Source organism: Labrus bergylta, chromosome 15 (genome assembly GCF_963930695.1).
Source record: "Labrus bergylta chromosome 15, fLabBer1.1, whole genome shotgun sequence".
NCBI classification, from domain to species: Eukaryota; Metazoa; Chordata; class Actinopteri; order Labriformes; family Labridae; genus Labrus; species Labrus bergylta.
Genome location: NC_089209.1, coordinates 20,632,867 through 20,658,104, shown reverse-complemented (window position 1 = coordinate 20,658,104; position 25,238 = coordinate 20,632,867). Strand labels below are relative to the sequence as shown.

Here is a 25,238-nt window from a genome sequence, read left to right as displayed (position 1 = left end):
ATCAGCTACTTTCAGCCTCTCATCTCTCTCTCTCTCTCTGGACACACAACTTAACACATACACACAGCTTAACCCTTAACAAAGCACACGCCTGCAGCTCCCATTGTCCCTCTGCTCCACTTGATGCTTGGGTGCATAGTGATGGTGTCATGCTTGAACGAGTTATTGATTACTCACAAGAATGAGCCTTCAATGGCTCTGGGTTACGCATTCACTCATAAACTAAAGACTTTTACATTTATCGTTAAACGTGTTGGCATGAAACCATCAGGAGGGTAAAAAGTAGAAGTCCATACCACCCAAAGGTGACCGGAGCAATATTGGTCCTGGTGTTAGTGGCTGTGTTGACGTACTTTTATGACGTTAAAGAGGCTTAATTACTTCAAATACTAAAAACAACAGCAATGATATTTTCTTTGTGAGGCTTTTCTTAAACAGTGCCTTGATCTTAAAGCTTACCAAACCAATACAAAGTCAAATGTTCATATTTAGCATTTTGTTTATCGTGTTCACTACTTTAATGTAGCATGTAAGAGAAGCACAACACAGGTGCTAAAAACGCTAAATGGCGATGGATCTTTGTCTACTTTTGGCCATTTTAGCATCTCTTCAGATGGTTTACTCTCTAAACGGTTTGAACTAAATATTAAGGTTAACATGCTAACATACTTGTTAAGTAAGACATTTTGCATTATAATCGTTTCATTGTTAAGCATCACAATTTATCATGTTAGCATATTAACACTTTCAATTAGCGCCAGACACAAAAAGTTCAGCTGCCATTTTTTTACTGCCATCCCTTTCGACCTGATAATTGTGTTTTATTAGATGTTATGGATCATAAACTTAATTTATTATGAGGGGCCCATTATTGTGTGTAACACATTACATGACAGTCTATCTTATAGGTGTGAATATAGGGCTAGAGGGAAAGTTAGAGGATGATTAACTCCAAGAGGACTATGGTTATCTGTGCACAGCTTGATGGTGATGCACTTCCAGGATGCAATAAATACTTAAGTATGAACCACAGGGTGAACAACAGGGGTGTGTCCAGACTCTTTGGACTGGGGTGTCCCAACATCACAAAATGTTTTTACCTCTTCTGTCTGCACTAATTACTTTGACTTTTAAGTAACACAAGATAATAGCAACATAAGCATTGTCTTATCTTAATTCTTTAAGGACTAAAAAATAATATGTATATCGAAAGTCACAATTTAAATAATTTGAAATTGCAAACACACCTCTGCACACTGAAAACTATGAGCAGATTGTTGCAACATGGCATGAATGGTGGATTTCAACAAGAATCCCACCCCTGGGAAGGCAAATAGCCAATGATAACGAGGGATTCTGGAGTGGCACCTTTGGGTGACCCGTAATGTTTCAAGGGGAGCCCATGCCACCTCTGGCCACAGGTCTGGACACACCCCTGGTGAACAGACAAGGCACACACTGCCATCAATATCTGTTGATTTTAAAAAAGTATCTCTGAAATGGTGGATTTAAAAAAAAAAAAAAAGTGCCAGAGAAACTCCTGTTATAAGCAGCTCAGTAAAACACAGACTTCTTCATTGAAGCTAAATGTCACCGATCTGCTCCAGAAAGGTCAGCAGCCAATTTGTCACAAAATAAAAGACAAGGGCTCTCAAATTTAAGATGCAACATTTGCTAATAGTCAGCCCAAAAGCCTGGGTGAGCATGCAAAAGACAGATGTTTTCTTTTCCTCTTCCTTAACAGTTGTGGTTAAAAAAAAAAAATACCCTTGAGCCAGGCATTAAACAGAATATCTTGTGGATAAAAGCCTACTGAAAGCTGTCTTCTTTTTCTATTTATCCTGAAGCAAGCGGCCCACATGAAACAAGGAGACAGCTCCCTCTGAAAATTACATTTAACAGAAACACAACATGACAACTGTATGTGAAACATGCAACCTCCTCCTAGAAGACACAAATAATTATGGGGTTTAATTCATCAAGCCCTCTAACTGTGCTTTAATGAATCTAATCTAGTGTGATCAAGCACTAAGTTCATAATCACTAAGAATCCCCAGTGCGTCATCTTGCACATAAAAAGACGCTCACAAAGACTTGTGCCTGTCAAAATCTACTGTAGGGTCAAAAACACGCTGCGGCAACAGAGGAGTGTTGGCTCAGCATATTTGGGTGTAAGTGATCAGCCAATTACACGACTAATTATTGCTTTGTGCAGATCTGTCAGACTGTGCAGGCACGGGGCAGTGGAGATCAATAGGATGTGTTAATCTGAGCATCGCACACGTGCACCCCAATGAAAGGGGAGACGATGATCAAACGCTATCAAACGCCTGTGTGAGTCTCTCAGAGGACCTCCAATCAGGCGCAGAGGCAATAGGGGTTAATGGGTGTGCTGAGATGCTTTGAGATTTCACTGCAAGAACATGCCAGTTGAGTCCATTATCTGCTTGGCTTCACTCAAATTCCAAAAAAAGAGAAACGCAAAGAGATGTTTTTTTGTTTATTTAAAGCTTCGGGGAGGGTCAGGGTCAGGGCCAGGGCCAGAGTGGATTGGGAACAGGCGATGCACTGGAAAAGGGGACACAGATACAAATGGAGGCTAAGGAAGGGGAGTGTTGCAAACAGCTCTGAACTTTAAATGAACTGGAAAAAAATTGAAGGGACCAAGATATCAAGGAAGAGATGGGGGGGGGGAGGGATGGATGAGCTAATCATGAAAGAAAAAAATCACCTTTTTCTGATCTTACAAAGGAGGGGATGAAGAGAGAGAGAGAGAGATGTGCAGGGAGGAAAAACATAAAGTGAACTGATGACTGTCTGATAGCCAAATAAGAGAAGTGGGGGAGGCAAATGTGTGACTGATGGGTGAGATTAAAAGAATGACAAGAGGGTGAGCTGGAGAGGAAGGACAAAGGGATGAAAGAGAGGATGGATATGGAGAAACAAAAAAGGGGTGGAACAACAGAGGTGAAGGAAGCCGGGGAAAAAGGACTAAAAAAAATCAAGGGGAATCATGGCGAGATGAGAACACAAGAGACAGGAGCAGCTAGAGCACCTCTAACAACAGAGCTGTGATAAATAAATAAATGTATGAATATGAAGCACAAACTTGTAGCAGAGGTCTTCTCAGTACATTTGTTGTGACGGCAACAGGGACACAACTACCACTGAGGACAATGAGGTCATGTTCCCTCAAAAACGGAGAGAGCTTAAATCCTAGGGTTAAAAACTAAGACTTTATTTTACGATCTGATCTCAGTAAATTCAACTACATAATGGCCAGAAAAGAATAAACTTAGTGCCCTGGTTACATCTTCCTTTGAACCATTGATGTTTTCTGCACAAATTATTGCATAATAAAGAAAAATCCAAGACTTCTTCAGTGTGTTGTTCATGCAGCCAAACAGACCAAAGAACAAACTGTTTTTTCATATTTTGGATGGGCAAAGCAAACCCCCCCCCAGTCTTACACAAGTGGTTCAGTCCACTGCGAGTCACTCTGACATCTGCACGGTGAAGTATAGAGATCAGTTGGAGCAATGTTACAGTTATGTTCTTCACATGTAACCCAACATTTCTGACAATGTCTACATGTTTGTGCAATCTGCACTTTTTCAGCACCAATGAGGAGATAAAAAAATACCAAAATTATTATTCTATATAAAGTCAGCACTGGTATAGATAGATCTGAACACTGCAGGTTTGATGCTGGCAGATGATATGTACACTGTAGAGAGAAACATTTTTTTGTGGCACCAATGTGAATCAAACTGATCACTGCGACAATACGACAGGCTCATGAGGATAGTAATGCTCAGTGTTAGGTATCTCAGAGTGACACTACATTACACGATATAATCATAGACCGTAAAAAATAGTGGATGAAGCCTGAATGACGTCACCCATTGGTTACTGCAGGACCCTTTTGTAAGTCCATCGATGGCAGTCGCCATATTAGCAATGCTGTCTCAATCTAACTTTCAGTTAACCTAACGTCAGGTAAAGAGCTGGAGCTGGGGCGTGTCTTAAGCCTCCTGACAAACTGCTACCATGAGTAGCAACTGTCCCACCATAGCCTGATAAAAGTCCCAAAGCCACAGCACCATTGCAAACGCACAGCTCCTTCACAGCATGCACTACACGTGTGTCTTATCAGACGGTGAAAGAGAGTTTAATCTTTACAGAGCTCACAAGAAACCTTTTTTTTTTTTTCATTCTAAAAACAAAGGGACCCAAACATTACACATACATAAAAAAAAAAACATGTTAACATAACATAATCTATCTTTTTTTTTAAAAGAAGGCAAAACAGCACAGAAATGCAAACACGGCTGTGAAACACACAGAAGTGAAAACAGCAATGGGGGCTGATCAGTGCTTGATTATCTCCCCTCGATGCAGCGCAGCCTGAGCAGAAGCAAATCGGATGACTTCATTAGCATATCATCTGCATAATGGCTCCAGCAGAGCAAGGGCATTTGCTGCGTGGCTCCTACCTTGTCGTTCTGAAGGGGTTAGGCTTAGAGATTCTCTTTAATTTTGGTTATAACAAAGCATATGCTGGGTCTCTTTTTAGGTCACATTACATCCTTAGACATCTCAGCTGCCCAGTTAATTGAGGGCACTTTGAAAAAAAAATAAAAAAATCAACTGATGACAATTTCTTTCTATTCAGCACAACCGCTGGAGTTTCCTCACTCATACATCCAATTATAAGCTCTTCTGCTACAAATTAGAGTACCACCATGTGGGCATGGCTGTTTGCGAGGAGAATATTAATTGCCTGAATTTTCATTTCAGCATTCTCAACATTTTTCTATAGCAAATGACCCGGGGAGTGTTTGGTTATAGAAAAGGTTCATATTAATGTTTAAAATAATAATTATTCAATTTCTTAAATGTCTGATTATAGTGTGGTTTAAGTGATTTCTGCAGTTTTAGTGTGATCCTGCTAAAAGACCACCAGCCTCTTCATTTTCTTGTTGGTTATTCCAGGATAAAAAGCCATGTAGTAATATGAAAGCTTTTTGAATATTTATATCTTTCAAATGGAGTGCCATGAAAGCTTTTCACTCCTCACCTCACAAAAGTATGCCCTTGGTTGATGGTTGAAGAATGGCTCTTTCTTTTCACCTTTTCGCATTTTATATCACTTACTTTGTACCCGTAATGTTAATGGTAGTCATGGATATTTCTCCCATTATCTCGGGTTCTTTTACTTTTTTTAATAAGTACTGACTGCCTTCATCAAAGTTCACAGGTCAACATTTCACCAGCTTACATGAAATGCTTTTCGAACTGAGGCAGCAAGCTTTTTGTAGTCATCGATGTCAGAATGTTCGAGCAGACGTGCTGCGCGAGCACCGCACTTCAACGCGGATAAACGCTCGCACAGACACGTGTAGAAAGGACTTCCAAGTCAGAGTAAAAAGAAGCCGTTCTGTCAGGCAAGAGTGCTGCCAAGCAATGTTAGACTTCGTAGACGAGGAGGCTGAGGAGGTAAGTCTGTCTTTGATGGGAAATAAAAAGGAAAGCAATGAGTAAACACACAACTCTACTTGTCACTATGGAGATAGACTACTTTTTATGAGACCTTAAAGGAAGTTTAGAAAATCTAAAATGTCATCATGTCAGCGATCTGTTTTCAACATATTGTAGTTATTGTGCGATGCTTTTCTTTTTTAGGATTCTGCTGTTTTTGGTCTCAAATATGCCATAGTTTCAAGTGAGATCAAGTAAGGTGAAAACAAAAATAAAATGGTTTCCAAACCAGGGTCTAATTAATACACCATGGTTCAATATTCAGGAGAGAGTTAACCAACACAATATTGACTGGCTATTCACACTTACAAACTCTGATAAGCTCTTGAAGTGACATTTACTTTATTGTGGTGTTAACTGCTTTTGTTCACCATACTGCAGTCATTATCTTAATATGTGTAAATAAACAACTATATATGAATTCAGATAGAAAGACACACCTCTGTAGGAGAGGTGTGTGCTGTGTGTAGGTTAATGTTTGTTTTTTGTCAAAGTGGTATGTTGCCCTAATAGTCATGACTTTGAAGCAGGCTTTGTTTGTATGCAGGAAAACTGCCCAAGTTTGGAGTAATAGAGGTAGAATGCATGGGTCATACTGTAATCATGTGTTGTTTGACAAGGAGTTTGCATCTGTATAACCATATCTTTACCATGAAGGCACATAACAGGTCATTGTGACTGTGTCCTCTCTAATTTATTTCCTGCATCTCAATTGCTAGTCAGATTGTGAACAATGATCGGAGTAGGAAAGTATTTCGCTGCAATGGAAGCGCAGAATTATTACTGTAGGTGTTGACTCCTGTGGCTGAATCATCATTATCAGATAATAGCCAGTGTGTTTTGTTGTGATTTTATATATTTAAATAAACCTTGATTACCTTTCAGACACACAAACACACAAAATAGTATACATGCTGATATAAGAAAAAATCATAATAATTTGGAAGGTCATAAAAAATGTTGCAAAATCTGGCATCCCTGACCTTTACAGATAAATACGTGTTGGACAAAGATATCTAAATCCAAAAATCAAAAGGGCTTTTTCTGCTGAGCTTTACATGTGTTAGGTTGTCAGAAAATTTTAGAAGACATTGGTGTGTACCACGTTTTCCTTAAATCTGTTACATACTTTCTGAGATATCTGGCACTCTACGAGACAAACAGACAAACAAGGAGACGGAACAGAACCTATAAAAAAATAACCATGTTGGCTGAGTTAACAAACATGAAAGAGAGGGCAAAACAGAGCGAGAGAGAGAGATGGAGGCTGTGTGCTCCAACTGTGGTTGCTGCATTTCTTACCATTCGGCTGCCATGTTTGTTTACTTTCTCCCTGGTGTGAACATCTATGCATGGCTGCAGCCATCACATCTACACATGTCACCCCTCTGCACAGGCACACAAACACTCTGCACAGGCGCACACGCTCCCAGATATTCCTAAGCCTTCCTGCGCTCATACTTAGACTCTCACAATACAGCCCTTCAAGCCACATCTTAACCCAGTTCTTTGCATAAATCCCACTCTTAAGGTCTTAGGATCTTCACAAACAAAACACAGCATTCCTCCGTTTTCTGCTTCTGTGTTCACTCGGTCTAGTAGTACTTCACATGTGATCCACTTCATGTCTTTGTAAAGTATTATCTTGCCTGTTATTTCAAGTGGGTGTATATTTTCTGAGTGTTAACATTATTCAACTGTCAGACTAAAATACTTATTGATACAGAAATGTTTCATCTTGCATCCATCAGTGTGAAGATGGGACTCTTTCTTTGTTGTGTTAACAGATATCATTTGTGTTGATTAGTTTTCAGTGCACATTTTCTGTTTGGCGAGCAATAGAGCTAATAATAACGGTCTCAATATTTTTAACACAATCAAATGGTGTTTTGAGGAAGCAGCTAAACCATAAGCAATAACCTTAGGCAGCAATGCAAAAAAAAAAGAAAAGAATGGACGAATATGTCAGTTACATATTCACATGTACTCCCTCTCCTCCTCTCTCTCCCTCCGCGTTGCGTAACCACTGACGCACTCGTGATCCGTGAAAAAGTAGGAATCAGTTTTGCTCGGTTGATCCCAGAGGTCAGCGTCACAGAGAGAGAGAGACAGCAGAGGGAGAGAAGTAAAGAGAGCACAAGGCCATAAGAGAGGGAAAATGACATGAAGGAGGGAGAATAAATTAAAAAAAGCCAGGTTGGCTGCAGCGAGGTTGGTGTCGGCGGAACAATTTGAGCTCTGCAGCTGACAATGTTTTGTGAGCCTGTCATTGGGGGAATCAGAGATCCAGGAAATGGCTCGGGGGAAAGGGGACAAGAAAGAGGAGAACTAAACTTGACAGAGAATAATACAAACTAAATGAAAACAAAACGCTGAATAACAGAAGGGAACTAGAGGGAGAAAAAAAAACCAAGGGAAATGACAAAGGAAAGAGAGCGAACATAGATAGAAGCAGTGAAATTGGGGAAAACGTGTAAAGGAAATTAAAAACCACAATCGATACCTCCTCAGATTCAAGTAACAAATGTAATGAAACTGGCTCATTAGTAAAGCTTTCTCCCTGTTATCGCTACTTTTCAGGAGTAATCCTGAAAAAGGTTTCGCTCTGCACCTCGGTAACATTTGCACCCAATCAGCAGGCTTCAGAGAAAATGGGCTCCAGGGGGGAGACCCACATGTTTAGTGGATGAGGTCTGTAAATTTTCAGCTCAAATTTTTAGAATTCATGTGTATCAGCCGGTCGGCACTGAGATCAGTTTGACCATTGCCCTCAATTTTTGGCAACTTTGAAATGCGTCCCGAGGATCGTGGTGCAGTTTCAGGCTGAGTAATGAGCACAGGCTAAATTAAACCCAATTTCGGTGTGAGCGTCTGGCCGTTAAATAGCCGTTTATCAATGTGCGCCAAGGCCAATAAGAGCCAGCTGGGGCTCTGAATACAACGTTTGACACGACAGGGAAACCCGTTTCCATTGACGCCATGGCACCGCATGGATGGAAACAAACCCCAACCTCTGATGACACACTGTGGCTGTCCCATTTACATGCATTGCAAAGGACAAGCAGGGACAAACTGCTTCATTTTGTAACATACATCATGGGTCAGCAGGGTCAGGATCAAGTCTCTAGAGGGAAGAAGCTAGAATGTAATCCTTCCAACAACAATGCATTTAAGTTTGACTATATAAAATAAATTTGCCTATCCTAAGACTTTTTTAATTGCATTGTCTTTAGTCTATCAATCTTCCCTCAGATTGATAACTGGTGATAGATTCAGCACTCATCATCGTGTCCTGTATGAGAAGGTCGGTTGGCCTTCTCTTGAAGAGAGGCGCAACAAGCATTGGTTTCTATATATTTTCAAGGCCCTTATGGGAAAACTTCCACATTACATCACAGACCTTTTAGAGGGGAATATGGGCACCTACAGGACCAGTTTTACTGATTGGCTTGTTAAAGTCCTTGAGCTTTAACTGAACTCGGGAAATCTGCGTTTTCGTTTGATGCAATTAATTCATGGAACGCCCTCCAGCAAACACTAAAGATTGAAGTTCTACCTTCTCTTGAAGAGTTTTTGATTTCTAGCCATTTTGTTTCAAATTGTAAGTGTTTTAATTGATCTCAGTTCTTTTTGTAATTGGTTATACGTGTTTATTGTTGTTTTGCTGGTTTTAATATGCTTGTAATCTCAACGGCATTGGAAATTAGGGAAACCTCAATTTCCTTTCGATAATAAATAAAGGTTTGAAATGCATGAAGAGGTCTGAAAGGTGTTCCCAACTGCAGCTTAATTCTTTACAACTGACAGAAACTCAACCTTTCCTTTCTATCATAGCTTACTGAATAGATTTAAACGTTTGCATAAACCCAACATGGAGGCCAAAATACGGTATGTCTGTCTGATTTGAGTTTTCTCAGCAATTGTAACCTGAAATGTGTTTATGAACTACAAACTATCCTGTGGTGTGTTTTGCAACGTATATTACTGTGGAACAACGATTAATGAAGGACCCTCAGCTTGTTAGCACGTCATACATGCAAGGAGGTGAATGCACATGTGCTTTTTATTGTATGCATCTCCCTTTTCAGTCCTTCCTACCCATAGTGCAACTTTGTCATTGATAGTTTGATCAGAGATCACGGTAATCTAGCCTCGATTAGCTAGCCTGAGTCAGAGATCATTAGCAGAGTTCTGCTAAGGCAACTTCTTTCCAATTTCACCTTCATTTCTCTTTTCTTTTAAGTCTTGTAGTGTTCATTTAAAGCCCAATTTGACCCAAGTCACTTGAGGCATTTTTCAAAATATGCTCAGCTTCCTTCTAGAGCATTTAACTTTTATTACTTTTTTGTGTGTTACTCCCAAAGGCCTGCAAACAGACTTTGATGTATAAAATTCCCTTCAGACAGAACTGTCAACCCATTCATTACACAAGCACCACTGAACACGATGAATCACCAAAAATCGATATCTGTTAAATGTTGTGTTCTTTTCGAAAAAGTTCTTTCAAATCAAACAACAGAACTCAAGTCAGCAAATGAGTCACCAAAGTGCATGACACACAAGCTGCAGTTGACTTGTGTCAAAACATGCGTCACTGCAGGCTGTAAAAGCATTGCTGAATGCCACAGGCCAATTTGAAGACACTAACACACATTGACTCTCCGCAGCCTTTAATCACATTTGCTCCCAAGATCGGCATTTGAAATAAGGTGGCACAAAAGGATCATATGTGATTCACAAACACAAGTCATGTATTCACTTTGTAAAATAACGTACAAAACACTGCAGAATCCGTCTTGTAGTAAAACACTATTTTTCTACTATTTATCTTTTGGGATAAATAAATTATGACCCCTTGCTTTCGCTGAGAGTACAGTATATGTGTGGACTGTTGACTTAAATGCAGACAAGCACTGGAGACTCCTAAAAATTAATTGGGACAACTCTGGTTTAGTTCTGGCAAAGTCCAGTGGACTGACTAGAAAGCACTGGGGACGACGGACAGAGCCGCACAATAATCCCATTGAAGCCTGACAGAATCAGTGGACGGGCAGTAAGCACCAGCAGAGCTCTCCCATCTTCAGCCTTGGTGTGATGAGAGACTCATGATGCTCACAGTACTTTGAACTGGAGGAACAGAAGGAAGAGTAAAGAGGAGGCGGAGAGAGAAAGTGAGAAAGGCTTACTAGAATACAGAAGCAGACAGAGATGAACAGTGTGAGACAAAGGCAGGGACGGAGACTGAGAGAGATGGAGTCAAAGTTAAAGGAGGGGTGACAGGCAGAGAGAGAAAATATATATATATAGCAGACCAAGAGAGGGAGGGAGAGAAACAGAGAGGGTGTGACAGAGGCGGAAAGCAAGAATCGTGTCTGTGTGAACTTTGCAGCGGGACTTTGAGGGGATAATTAGGGAGAGTGACTCCAGAAGAGGAGAGTAAATTCTCAGTCCTAAGCCTTCATGCAGGGGGATTAGACTCGGGCAGAACTCCTCACTCCATCCCTCCCTCCCACTCTTACTGCTCTCTGAAGTGGACTCATCCCAATTGCCAAGTTCTGTCCAAAGCAACTTTGGCAGTACTGTATCATCTTAAGTGCAGGGAGTGAGTGCAATTCCAGGAAACATCCTGCAATTGTCTCCTATGGCCTGCAGTAAAGTACAATATATTACTATGTAGTACATTTAATCATAATGCTCACACTTTGATGAAACCATGTCAACACGGTTTTAAATTAACTCTGGATAGCATTATTGTGAGGTGTAACCAATATTTCGTCTCTCCCCCATTGTGTGTGTGCATTCAAGCAAAATTCTCACTACATTGAGCTTTTGTCACGCACACAATAGATGATTCTGTACTCGGAGGAAAGCCATTAGGTAATGCTGGCAGCAAAAGCTGCAGGCTGAAGCATTGAGCCCCATCTCTGACCTTGGGCTGAACAGTCATACACTGATGAACACCCTCCAGGTGTCCACTGAAAGTACATCATTGATTGGACATGAGGGAGAAAATAATGATGTCATGAGTCAGTGAGCGCAGTATGGACCATCATGATCTGGACAGCGTGGTCAGAGTGTGTTTCATGATTTTTCTTTTTTGTCTCGTGTCAGCAGAAAACGTACTAAGCCGTCACTCTGGATCAGAGCTTTACTAGCAGGTCCTATCGATTAACTTAAGTGGTTGTTAGATTTAGAAAAAATAAATGTAGTATTAATAGTAAATTGTGTTAAAGTAAAGGTTGTTTCTAAGTTAATTTTGAATATGCAAATACAAACCTTGAAAACACTTACTGTAGATCAAGGAAGCACTATGTTTTCAAGAAAAGAAACAGGGCATCTTGCCCCAATATGTTATTTCAGTGTGTAAATACAGAAGCATCACATAACATCTGGAATCCCGTTGGCTCTAGCACATCACATCTGGAAGCTGCTCATGCAACAGCTGATGCATTCGACTGCTTCCACGGTTAGTGTATTACAGTAAATACAGTTATCCAATCCCAACATAATTAAGTAAACCAGTACACATAATAACCATGGCAATTAACTGTGATCACATCTCATTATCTGCATGACACATCCAGGTATGATCACATCAGTGTCAGCCGTAAATTGGCTCTTTGATTGGTACTTATGCTCACTACATCCGTCAAATTTAGCATTATGGAATTGTTCAATATGCAACCAGGTGAGGAAAAATGTAATCCAAAATCCTGCTGAAACTCCTTTTCAACTCATGAAATCCAAAATAAGAGATAATGTTTGGCCTTGGTGGAGCTTAACAAACTTTACACACCTGCAGGTGTAATGCAGCATGTTGCTATCTAGAGCAATGCTGCTAAGTGGAGCACACTTCCTGGTCCACTGCCATGGCTTAGAAAAAGTTTCCTCCAAACGTCAAAGCTATGCATCACAAATAGTCACATCTCTAAGCCAACAACATCTGGGCCTTTGCAGATATCAAAGGCCTAAAACTTCCTGGATAGATGGCTGGGGTTGCATGCGGCATAAAGCCAGAGATGACAAGGTGCTCCATATTGCTCATCGGAAACATGTGACCTCGCCACACTGGCGCACTCCCCTGGCCCCTTCTTCTGCAGCATTCTCATCCTTATTCCTTCCATCTTTGTCTTGTGGCTTTCAGCCCCCTCCTCCACTCTCTCCGGTCGGTCCTCAAGGGTCTATGCTCCAGTCTGTTGTCCCCCAGTGTCCCACTTACTGTGCCCTCTGACCGCTGTGCCATTTACAGTACATACTGCAGAGACAAGAATCTAATAGCAAAGAGACCTGCTGTAAGATACTGAGCGTTTAACTCAACATAGTCCTAAGATTCCTCAATAAAACTTCATGTAACCTCATACTCAATATGCCATGATTAGCTATGTGTTTAAGAATCTTCGCCATTTATATCTCGAATGATTGTAAAGGGATATATTAGTCAGTACCAACTATTTCATTCTCTCAATAAAATCATTCCTGACAGGGTCTCAAGAGTCTCCTCATGGATGACCCCAGTCCATCTGACTTTCATGTTCTTGGACAGGAAACCTTAAGTCCCAGAGGAAACCCCGCCAGACACGACAAGGAAAGAATCCAACCTGGGTCCATCTTAATCTGTTATGCAACAGAGCAAACAACTGAACCGCTGCAGGACGCCTCACTACACACTGCTCAAGCTCTCGCTACCTAATTTGCAGTTGTTAAGCAAGCGTAAGGGAACTCTGTTTCTGGTTTCAGCCCATCCACATGGGGATACAGAGCAGAGTCTGATATGGAGCCAATCGTTCTGATTCCTGAACACTACAGATTTTCCGATACCACTTTTGACTTCAAAGTACCATTCTGATACCTAGATCTGAGGATCAAGTCTGTTTTGTTATTAACTTCCGCTTTGATGATCGTACGATAAAAAATATATACAGGTTTTTATTATCATGATTATTGAACAGCCGTAGGTTAAACCAGTGTAGATATAATGGATGGTCTAGTTGCTATCATTGGTGCATGGCGTGGCTAAAGTGAAGCAATCATGAAAAGCACGCTTAGCAACTAAAAGCAAGCTAAACTAATATTGCTGCAGCTCAGCTTGCGGCCTCTGCTCATGCCTTTTATCTGCTATAGAGTGTCAGAATTACTACTGTGTGACATGAAACTAGTTTTTACTGGATATATGAAACTAATATTGACAACATTTTTGATACATTGATACTTGTTAACACTTTTTTAAGGATACATTCTCTATTAAATTAATGATGACAACATAGAAAAGTATGTTACGATTCAAACTGTGTGCAAGAGTTTGCATGCAATTATTGGCAGAAACAAAAAATTACCTAATATTGGGTACCAAGGACTTATTTTTTTGTTGCATGGTATCAAAACAGGTATCAATATCATTTGATTTTCACTTGTATCTTAACCAAGTTCAAAATTATGTTATCGTTACAACCCTACAAGAAATTGTTTTATTTTTGTGTCTTAGCTGTCTATTATAATGTTAACTTTACGTTAAAAAAATAGAGCAATAAAATGTTAAATCACTCAGAATTTAATATCTTTGATTAACATTACACACTCTCTAGCAAGACATGGTTTTAGTGGCAGTTAGTAAGTATCATTTCAGTGTAGATAAGTGTTTTGGAGGAGAAGAGATGAATGGATTTTCTAATTAATTATGGAATTGGCTGCATTTGTTTAATGGTGTACTCATTGATAACCAATGCTGCAGCATTAAAGGCTCAGACCGAGGCATTTAAACAACCGGTACTAAAACACCTGAAGGTAAACCAGGAAACCCATCATCTAAATTCAGTCTAATATCACAAAACACACAACCCTACTTTACTCAATATCAATAGATTTTTGAAAGATGTATAATCATAAGCGGGCATTAGCACCACATGCACCATTGTAGCTAGTTTCTTGTTGAAGCCACTTTTATAGTCAATCAAACTGATGTCGATCAACACAAGTTATCAAATTCACTGTTTTCCTCCATGCGGCTAACAGCCTTAGAAGACACACACATACACACAGATAAGACATATGACCACACAGACAAGTACACAGTGTATCACATGGCTTTGTTAAATGAATAATGAGGATATTCTCTGCACGGATACAATATACAGAAGCCACGACTATGACCTCATTCAGATGAAGCCAAATGTCAGGTCACATTCACTAATCAAGTCCTTTCCAACACACAGAGAGATGTCACGTCCAATTAAGCCCTTACACACAAACACAAACACACACTCTTGATGTAAACACAAAGGCATGTATGCCTCATCTTCACATAAACATTCAATTATTAATATTGTCTGTTTGCACTGAATAATCCATTACCCAGCTTACTCTCATCACGCTCATCATTTCATCTTAAACAGTGATAATCACATAGTCTCAAGAACTGGCACTGTATCTTTCTCCATCTCCGCTCATCTCTCTGTTCAATCACTCACCCTTCATGCAACAGTGAATGTGGGCGCTCGCTCGCTCGCTAGCGGCCACATCCCGAGATTCTCACTGTCTCTCTCAGACCCACAGATGAGCATGTGCATACTTTTAATGAACACACATAATGAATGATTAACCAGTGGCAGCACAAGCGCTATTTCAACACACACTCGAACGACGGCAAAGGAAACACGCACACACAGCTCCTGCAGCGCAGATAAGAGTACAGTAGGGAAAAAAGGATTGCTGTACCTTTGTTTCTACCTACAGTTTTTGGAGAGGAGAAAGGGTCCGTAGAGATAAAAGAGGGAAGAGTGTCATCCCGCGCAGAGCACCAGAGAAAGACAGCAAAAAGTGGGGATAACTACAGTTAGTCTACAGAAAGCCTGAACACTGACAACTGACACTTCCATGCAAAATATTGACAATCATGCAAATGGTGTGAAGAAATGGGAGAGGCACAAACAAGCATCACATTCCCGACACTTCCCAAATTAAGAACCTTTTCTTCTTCTTTTTTAATTGTATGGTGAGTTGCATTCCTACACTTAATTTGTTGTATGACCTCTTTGCACTAGGTCAAGTTGACCTCACTTTTTAGAGGAAGAAAAAGAAAGTCTTGAAGGCAACATTGAAGTTTTTTGGTGTGAGAAATTTCACTGTAATGAATGCTGCTGTAAGGATGACTGTTCCTTTTACCAAACCGTTGATACTCAAACATTCATAGCCAACTCATCAAGCCCCATGCCCCTATGTCACATTGGTTGTATCGTACATGGGCATCTTGATTGATGACAACCCTTAAAATTCTAAATTACCTGCAGTTTCTAGACTATGCTGCAATTGTGAATTGGGCTGACAATGCCATGCAATACGCCACAAAAACAAACGACCTAAATTTGCAGTTGCTTTGTTTAAAGTAATGATTGACTGCTGTTTTTAAGTTTCACAATGAATTAGTGACCAAGGTATGGTGTGAGTCAGAAATGCAAATTGGCTAAAGTTTAATAATAGCTGAGGTCAGGTAACTAAAACATGTTTGCAGAGGAAAATATAATGCCTTTTGTTGCCAACATGAAATGTAATTGCATTAGTAAATAGCTGCAGCCTTTATCTGCATAGTTGAGGTTTAACTCTATACACAACCCCGACCTTTACACCCTTCTATCTTTCCAAATCTACTTTCCCAGGCACTGGCTGTAAATATGAAAGCAATTTGATGCAATACTCGGCTCTGTCTTTCATGTATACCTTACCTAACATGACACTGTTTGCTTTTTATTTTCCTCTTCCCCCGTCTCTATCTCCAGTACCCCTCTCCCCCGTACTCTTACTCTAAGCTGTCTTCCCTAATTCCAATGATTTTCTTATCCTCCCTCCTGCTTCCCTGGATTTCATCCTCCCCCCTCCAACCCCTCCCCTACGCTGTCGCTGCAGAGGTCGAGCAGGAACAGTGGAGTGTGTCACTGCATGTTAGCTGTGGAACTGAGAACAGTATACAATTATGTAATACACAGAAACCTGGGTGAATCAAGGGTGAGGAGACACAGAGCCATGGAGAGGGAGAGTGCAAGAGAGAGAGAGGGGGGCGGGGTGAAGGTGAGATGAGAAACATGCCACGCCGCCATGTAGCCCTCCTCCCTCCCTTTTAGCACACACACACACTCATACACAAAAAAACCCTCCCACTTCTCTGCAGATATACTGGAAGCATTGCAACACACAAATGCACACGGACAGGTAGTGAAGGCACGCAGCGTAACATCACGCCTCAAAACCAAGCCAGGCGAACAAGTACAAACAACAGAACTCTAGAAAGACAAAGAACAGAGTACCTTGCTCTGCCTTCAGGTGTGCGAGGCCTTGAAGAGAAAAAACCAGACATGGACAGAGAGAAAATGTAAGAAAACAACAGCACACCAATACTATAGTTGTATTGTTAATACGCATGCTTTGTATGGAAACAAAACATGGCTGACACACTAAAAGCAAAGCTTTCCCAAATGCATTTAAAAGCTTTCTATAGTAGCAGGCAGATGACTAATAAAGAGAGCAACACAGACTGCGAATATATAGTAGTTCTTCAGGTTGTTTAATCAATAAGTATACATTTTAAATCACACTACAGGATTACTGATTCATCTTTCGCTTGACTTTACAACTTAATACAGTCTGCTTTTTTAAAGTTAACAGAGTAGTTTTTAACAACTGACAGTAGCCCTTCTTAAAACTCACCTGGTGTTCTCTGGACTGCTGTGGAGGTGTCACAGAAAAGGAAAAAAGCAAAGAGAAGTCCAGCATTAGCATCACACTTCAGTTGAGTTTGCATGTGGAGCTATCATGCAAAACAGAGCACACTTCTAAGCATTGTTTCTTTCATGTAAGGGGCAAAGAGCTGCCCCTTGACATGCCTGATCAGAATACCAGTATAAATCCCTGTGGAGAGAAACACTTAACATTTCATCTGTCCCGCTTTTTGGAATCAGATTGACATTACACATTTAAGAAAACAACTCTTTCACATTTCTGAATATCGTGACAATAACATAATATTCTGCATCTTGTATCACACAGAGTGCCTCACACACATTCAAAGAAGCATAAATCTATGAGGATTTATGGTGTTGTGAGATTTGTGGATTTCCTGATGCTCCTTCTTAGACCCAGATCTTTCTCCTCCACCTTCCTTTTTGCCCTTTTAACCACCCACCCAACATTTTCTGCACACTGACCCAAATCCAATGCACCCCTTGTGGTTTCTCAGGGGAATGCTCACTGTGGGAATTCAAAGTGTGGCAAAAAAAAAAAAAAAAAAGCCAGACTTTAAGCTTCATCTCTTGCAAATTCTCAGTAGGATCTCACCCATGAACGACACCTTCAGGGTTTCAAAAAATGCCACTCTGATTTAGGGCATATGAAAGATCCCTCGGTGAATCCAGTCTCAGTAAATCTGTGGATAGGTGCTGAGCTTTTATGCAACATCATACAGCTTCAATTAATATTGAAAGATTCCTGTAATCAAAGCCCCTCGAGAGCATCAAGGACTGACAAGAGGAAATTAAACATATCTTAATTAAGACGGACCACATTAGACATTTGAAGTGTGGGCTCGAATACACAATATCTGATGTAAATTTGACTCAGTACTGTGCCTTGATCTCTGCTCAGGCTGCACAGAAGCTTGGCCTGTTTCCCACCACTGGATATAGCCGAGGATTTTCATGCTTTATTTTCCTCTCTGGCAGCATTAAGTCCTTGTATAATTTCACAAACTCAGCCGAGGACATAAATATCATTTGAGAGGAGGCGCAGAGGGAAAAAATTCTGTAGAAGGAGCTGGTGAAGGTAAGGTGAATGTTTTTCCCCCCCCCTTTTTTTAGGGAGTAAAATGGCTGCTACTTCTCTTCCCGCACAAGAAGGGTGACATTGGAAGAGGAAAGGGAAGGGCAAGGGCGGGGGGGGGGGTACTGGCCAGCTGATGGACAGCTCCAGCTCTCAAGAACTGCATGGGACTTAAAGACCCTTGATTGGGCGGGCACACATATTTTTTTTTTACACTTGCGCTCAATAAGCGTGCATATACTCGGTGTGCGTGTTAAACGCTCAGTTTCCCATGTAGATAAAACCCTTTCTCTTGATACGACAGCACCCGGAACAAGCCAATGTGCTGCGAAGGACATGTGGTCCGAGTGTAATCCTCTGCTCTATTTTACCAGCAGCTTCACCACTCAAATCCAAACATAATTTTCAGCTTGGGCACTAGACACAAATGCCCTCTGCACTGGAAACAGGCGCGTCCCCTGCACCATTTTTTTCTTTTTTTTCCCCATGACCTAGTTTTTATAGTAAGATTATTGTAACTGTCATTTTTTTCCATGTCTGTTTATTAATCCCCAAAGCTAAGCCTGAAGGCACCATTTTAGCACTTGCTTAACAGTTTGCTTGCCCCAGCCTTCAATTACTAGCCTTCCATCAAAGCAGTGTATATTATATAGGCAAAGCTGTAAACTCCTTAAATTCAAATGCATAACGTTTGTATGCAACAGAGGAAAAGGGAAATTGTTTTATATATTCATTCACCAATCCAGTGTAATGCTTAATAATCTTGACCTTATGCATATCACATAGTAACTGCAAAACTCAGAGGTATTCAAGGGACTTAATGTCACCCCCATTAATTTAATTGAACTGAACAAGGGACAGTATCCAGATCATTACCATAAAAGATACTGCTATTTGCACAGCTAATAACAGGAGCAGAGTCATGCTGATCTTAAGATGATTCAACAGAAGGAAGTAAAGAGTTATATGCCCCGCACACGACAGCAGAACAGCCTGCCAAAGTTGACTCGTGTGAAGAGTGAGTAGTGAGAGGTGTCTAATTTCAGCTCATTGCCCTGACACAGTTAGTCACTGATACATCCACATGGAGGAGGGACTGAACATGTGTTTTATGGCCAACTGTTTACGGTGCTAAGCTGCTAGCTGAGCTGAACAGTTGGGGAAAATCCACAGGAGCTCGGAGACACAACAACAGTACAGTCTCATGCTTCTCGCTGTGGTGACACGATGATGTTTCAGCACAAAGTTAACCCAGCCGTCCCATGCTGTGAAAAATGCACACCAAAAGTGGGAAAACAGTGTGGGAATATTGGGAAGTTATTTCGCAATGGAAAGGCATTACCCTTTTCCTCTGTTGCATTTTTTTTCTCCCATTTCTCATCTCACATGTTAATTCTGCCCACTTCTCATATTTCGCTTCTAGGCCAGTGGGCTAGCAGGCTACCATTAGGAATACGGCTGGCAAAATGCTTCCGAGGCCCAGTCCACTCAGTCAGTCAGCCATCTGCCCATTTTAACGAGCAGCTCCGGGGCCTCGTTGCTCCATGTGTCTGTCTGTGTGTTTGTGTGCAGGCCTGTTAAATGCAAATGTGTCTGAGTGCGTCGATGCCAGGCCCGGCCTGCGCAGCCTGATAATGTTACGTATAAATATTCACAGGTTTGACAGATTGCTTTCATTGCTCGTTAATGTAGAGCATAATCAACAGTATGCAGATAAAGACAGGTGTGCTAAGCAGTTGTTCACCTCTAACTGCAACCGAATGGCAAAGTTTGACGGCTCTGAAACATCAGGCGCTTTAGGGTCGCTTGAACAACAAGTACTATGACACTTGTAGACATGTGGACATTATAATTAAAAAAAAAAATCTTTTGCTAGTTTTCCGATAGACTATCTAATTGACGGTGGTGTTTGTGCAGGCATTTTCCAGGCAAATTAGCCATCTCTGTTCTCATTATCCTCCTAATTATGGCTTCCTGTCTCAGTGGCATAATCAACAATCAGCCACATCAGTTAATGGGAAGGCAGGAAAGAGCAGCAGTCACGTCAGCTGGGAGCTACCCTTCATGCCTTGCGCTTTTATTGCCTGAAAACGGGAGAAGTTAGAGAATAGGTGTGCAAAAAGATGTGTGCGTTTGTGCGAGGAAGACAGACGTAGAGTTGCAGTAAGCAGCGGTTGGTTCTTGTCCTACAGCTGACCTCCTGGGACAAATTGGGAAACATGAGGCCTGTGGTGGATGCACTCATCACACTTGCTCTGCCCTGGGGCTCAGCCATGACCATCTCTTTCCACATCAAAGCTTTTTGGTTGGGTCACAAGCACACTCTTAAAATTTGGGTTGTTTTAACACAGGGATGTCAGAGTTCCCCACCCAGCTCAGGAGGCTTTTAAACAAATGGACTACCTCTTCGTTCTCCTCCTCCTCCTTCTACATAGACTGTTCGACAGAGGCAATGAGCAAATAGGCTGAAGCAAAAAAGGGGGCAAGTCCAGTCCGTCCGCTTGACTGCTCTGCAACCAGCACATCGCGTGCTATCCGCAGCAATGCCACAGGCTAGTGCTTGGGATTTAAGCTCCAAACAGCTTCATTTGAGCAGCAAACGATAGGACATGTTATGAAACCGAACACAGCAAGACCGCTGCACAAAAATCTGCAAATGCTTATTCTAAATGCATGCTATTATGGTGACAAACTATAACGTCTTAACTGTATTAGACGTGGTTTTAAAATAGCTTGCAAACAAAGCATTCAGAGAGCGTGAGCATTCCCCTGGTGTTCAGCAAAATAAAGTCATCCCTAAATCATGTCAGAGTGATTTAGACAGGCAGGAAGTGGGTCAACGGTGGAGGAAATTTGACATGGGTCTATTCACACAGTTATCTTTTACAGTCCATACACATGAAGAAAAGAGTGTGAGATTAGAGTGAATTGTGTATTCTCTGGATTATTGAATTTCTTTATGACATTGAAAATGCAGAATCAAAGAAGAAGGAAATTGTGTTGTTCTTGGCATCAGCTTCATTCTCAAGGCCATCGAAGTGGTTTGCTTTGAAATGTGTAGGTTTTAACATTAGGATGCCATCAACTAGCAGAAGCCATACCAAAAAATAAAAATAGTTCAGCATACAAGGACAAATAACATTTTGTAGTAATTCCTTAAGAGGGAGGAAAGGACCAGAAGCAATTTATAAAGGTGACTCTGGCATTATATCACTGTCTCAGGGCTGTTTGATAGCAAACATATGTGTTAGCTGAAAAGTTCTTAGTATGTATGCCTACACCTCTAAAGGTGTGGAGATAGAAAAGGATAGAAAGTTGTCAAAGTGCTGCATCTCATTACACTCCCCCCAGAAGAAAACAGATGACCTTGGCATAGAAGCAGAGGAAAAATAGATGAAGTTGTTTCTCATCCAAACACTGTGTGTACCTTCAGGTCCCTGCACCATCTTGCAGGAGCTGAATACATTTACCGGAGAAAAGAGAACTGAGTGTTGTAATTTTAGTCATATCAGCTAATGCTGCATCCACCGCTTCCTCATCAAAAGTAATAACTGTGAAGGAAGAGGAAACGCTGAGCACATCAACTCCAATTCAACCCCCACATGAAATATGAAGACTTTCTACAAGAAGCTGTAAGGCAACAACATTGAAAGAAATATTCTGATTTAATGGAGATAAGCTACTCACCATGGGGTAATTTAAACATTACATATAAATTATGCAAAAAGCAAATACTAGGGGGATCACAATTTTTACAGTGTACCTGGAAGCAGAAGAGCAACTGTAAAGACATCAATTAGTATGGTATACCCTCATGTTTTTTTCACAAACGATTTTAATCAATATTGGGCGTTTGATACTGAAAGCTCTTGGGCCGCTGTCTTACCTTCAGTGCAGTATCGACCTACGTATCCAGTTCTGGAGCAGTCGCAGTAGCTTTCTCCATCTGCCAGCGAGCAGATCCCGCCATTCTCACAGGGGTTCTCTGTGCAAAGGCCCATCATTTCCAAGCGCACTTTCTGACTATTGATGAGCGTAGGTAGCTTACTTCCATAACTGAGGTCTGTGATAATTCCCTTGAATGGTGGCAGCTCACGGACAGTGGGAAGGGTGATGGCTGATGTGCGAATGTCCCCTGGGAGTCCTCCAAGGAAGAGGTCACTAACGATCTTCATGAACCGCCGCTGGGGCCGCACTTCCTCAGTTTTTGTCTGACCATCCACAGCCAAGCCAGTCCTCAAATTGTGCCTGTTGATGGCTGCAAAGTGCCAACGGCTGTCGTTGACAATTTTGTCCGAGGTGATGGTGGTCTCGGCGCAGTCGATGCTGATGCGAAGCTGGAGCTTACCCTTGGTTACAGACAGAAGAAGAAAGTCGCAATATCCGCCGTCGTCGAAGTAGAGCAGTAGGCCTTCGGATTCTGAAGTCTTGAACTGAAATGTCAGGTCACTTCTGGAGCTGGCGTCCCAGCGGAGGTAGCGAGCCCACTGACCTTCAGAGCCAGTAAACTCCAGGCCTACACTCAGGCCCAGCATGGTGCTAAGCAGCAAGAGGAAATGCCCAGGTATGCTGTTGGGATTCATTGTAGAGAATAACAGGTGCACCAGAGGAGGGTAAGAAAGGGGAATCCTCAGAGTGATAATTACATCTGATGTCTGAATTTATTGGCTGAATGTTATATTCCACATAGATAATTATACAGTCAAGTGGAGAATGCAATATCCATTTTTTTTTGTGAAGCAGATCTAATGTTGATAGTGGATAAAATTGAATCTCCTTAGCCAAGGCTATGCAGAGAAATATGGAAAATATCCAATTTCCACACAAAATGGGCTGATAAAAGTGCAAATATGAAGGTGCTCCTTTCTGTGTTTTGTCAGTGATTCAGAGCTGCATCTTTGGATTTTTCCTTGAGGCGACTTCCTGGATTGAAGCGGATAACCTTCATCGTTGGTCCAGTTCCCTGCCCCATGGTTAAATCTCCAACTATGACAGAACTGAAAAGAAGAAGGACAAACATCACATTAAGCAAGAACTCACGTATTCCTATTCAATTTGGATTACACAGGAGTTGCAGTGTTGTTGTCCACTAATAACTGAACCATAAACCTGTGAGATAAAAATAAATGCGTACATTATATGTAACAATTCAAAAACTATCCAATTAATAAACTCTGCAACAAGTACATCAGTTCTGAAAGCTGTGTCATTTTAATTGACACTGTGTGAAAGAGGCCTTGATTTCAACTCTGAGATAATTTTAGGCAGTATTTATAAGGTTTATGCAGTTATATCACCATACATTAGTGTGGAAAGGTCAGGTCAAATGTTTTTTTTTAAAAGATGGAGAATACAGTACATGAGCCAATGATTTAAGATCACGCTGAAAGAGGATATTGAGAGTGCCACTGAATGCAGATTTAACCCTCCATGTGGCCATTAAATCCAACTAAATAACACTGTTATCATCTATTAAAGGTTTTAAGAGCATTTACTTAGGGTGCCATATCTCCCAATTGCCTATTTTATTTGAAGATGATCAACTCAAAGAATCGATCTTGTTTTTAATGCCTGAATTTAACAATTTTATTTCCATATAGTGGTTTGCATAATAAAAAAGGTTGTGACAAAAAAAAACGTACATATGTAAGAGTCTGCTTTTGCTGATTGTGTGATGAGTAAAAATCCATTGAGGTGAGCCACAACATGTGTTAAGCCTCAAACGTTACCATGCTATCTGCCGGGGCCTGCTGGGATCCTGATAAATATGACTAATTATCCACTGCCACTCTCTTACTCATTTGCATGTCTTTGGGGGATTACAATCATAAACAGCTATTCAGAAGGATGTAAGGACTTCATATTCGAATCCTGCCGTTATTAACATTTTCTTCCAGTGAATACATATTCAAATCTTTTAACAACACTGAAACCTGGATGACACTGCAATGGAATATTAACTAGTGCAATAATAGCCCTTGTTTGCTACTCCTGTACTCATTGAGTTCTGTTTAAATTTGCTCAGCAGGGCTAGAAATGATTCACATGGAGAAACCTTATATGTGTGTGTACTCTTCCAGCCCTTTGCCCTTGCGATTGTTTTGGCAGTGGGCTGCCCACCAGACAAATGCATTGTCCGATCATGACAGAAGCACAGAACCATGCAACACAATAGGGCCTTTAACCACCTGCCCTGAATAGTTAATCTTGCTGCAGCAGGCGAGCTATTGAATTCAAGTAACCGATACCTATGCTAATGCACTGTGTGCACGCATGTTTGTCCCTGTGCAGGCGTGTGCATGTGTATGTCTCTCTGACAGCGCTGGGTTGCCTAGCTGGATCATTGTCTTTGCCTTAAAAGTGACTCGGTGAGACAGCACAGAGGTTAAAAGGTTCTGTGTGGTGAAAATAACCCTGAACACAGCTGTGTCAATCCAACTAACAACTAGAGTTGTGCTGTGTGCTCTGTGTGTCTATTGAATAGGCCAAGCTCGATACAGCAATGAAACCTGAGATGCCAGAGTCCTATTAAAATTGGCCCTGGCTTCTATTCAATTAACACAACTTCTTGTGTGTATTGCCTAACTGAGGCATCAGGTGTCCCTGTGAGCCATTGATATGTCAGGGGATGCTAACAATGCTAACATGTTAACTCACTTATCTCAGTTAACTAAAGACATAATGGCTCAAGGAATTCTTGTTGATTTTTTTTAACGTCACTAGCCTTTAACCCGAACACCTGTCATTTTAAAATAATGTTCAGAGATAGTTCATGTTCAATTACTTACATACTAACACATGAAACCCTTGTCAAATGTCGACATATCTTTAAAATAGTAAAGTTTCACACAACATATTACTGACACTTAGCTAACCACACGCCTCGTAACTTCTGA

The 25,238-nt window shown here is 41.1% G+C and overlaps 1 protein-coding gene across 13 annotated transcripts in view; it reads right to left on the bottom strand.

Moving 5' to 3' along the window:
- nrxn3b (neurexin 3b) overlaps nucleotides 1-25,238 on the bottom strand; it is a 312,178-nt gene that overhangs the window by 284,855 nt on the left and 2,085 nt on the right. For all 13 annotated transcript variants that reach the window (XR_010668727.1, XR_010668728.1, XM_065963432.1 and 10 more), the window contains exons 2-4: nucleotides 22,229-23,339; nucleotides 17,236-17,253; nucleotides 16,836-16,862 (exon numbers count right to left, since the gene is read on the bottom strand). Coding sequence is in view for 11 of the 13 variants with exons in the window: in XM_065963432.1 (XP_065819504.1) it covers nucleotides 16,836-16,862; nucleotides 17,236-17,253; nucleotides 22,229-22,925 (742 nt within the window). In the remaining 2 variants the exon portion in view is untranslated. The remainder of the gene's footprint in view (nucleotides 1-16,835; nucleotides 16,863-17,235; nucleotides 17,254-22,228; nucleotides 23,340-25,238) is intronic.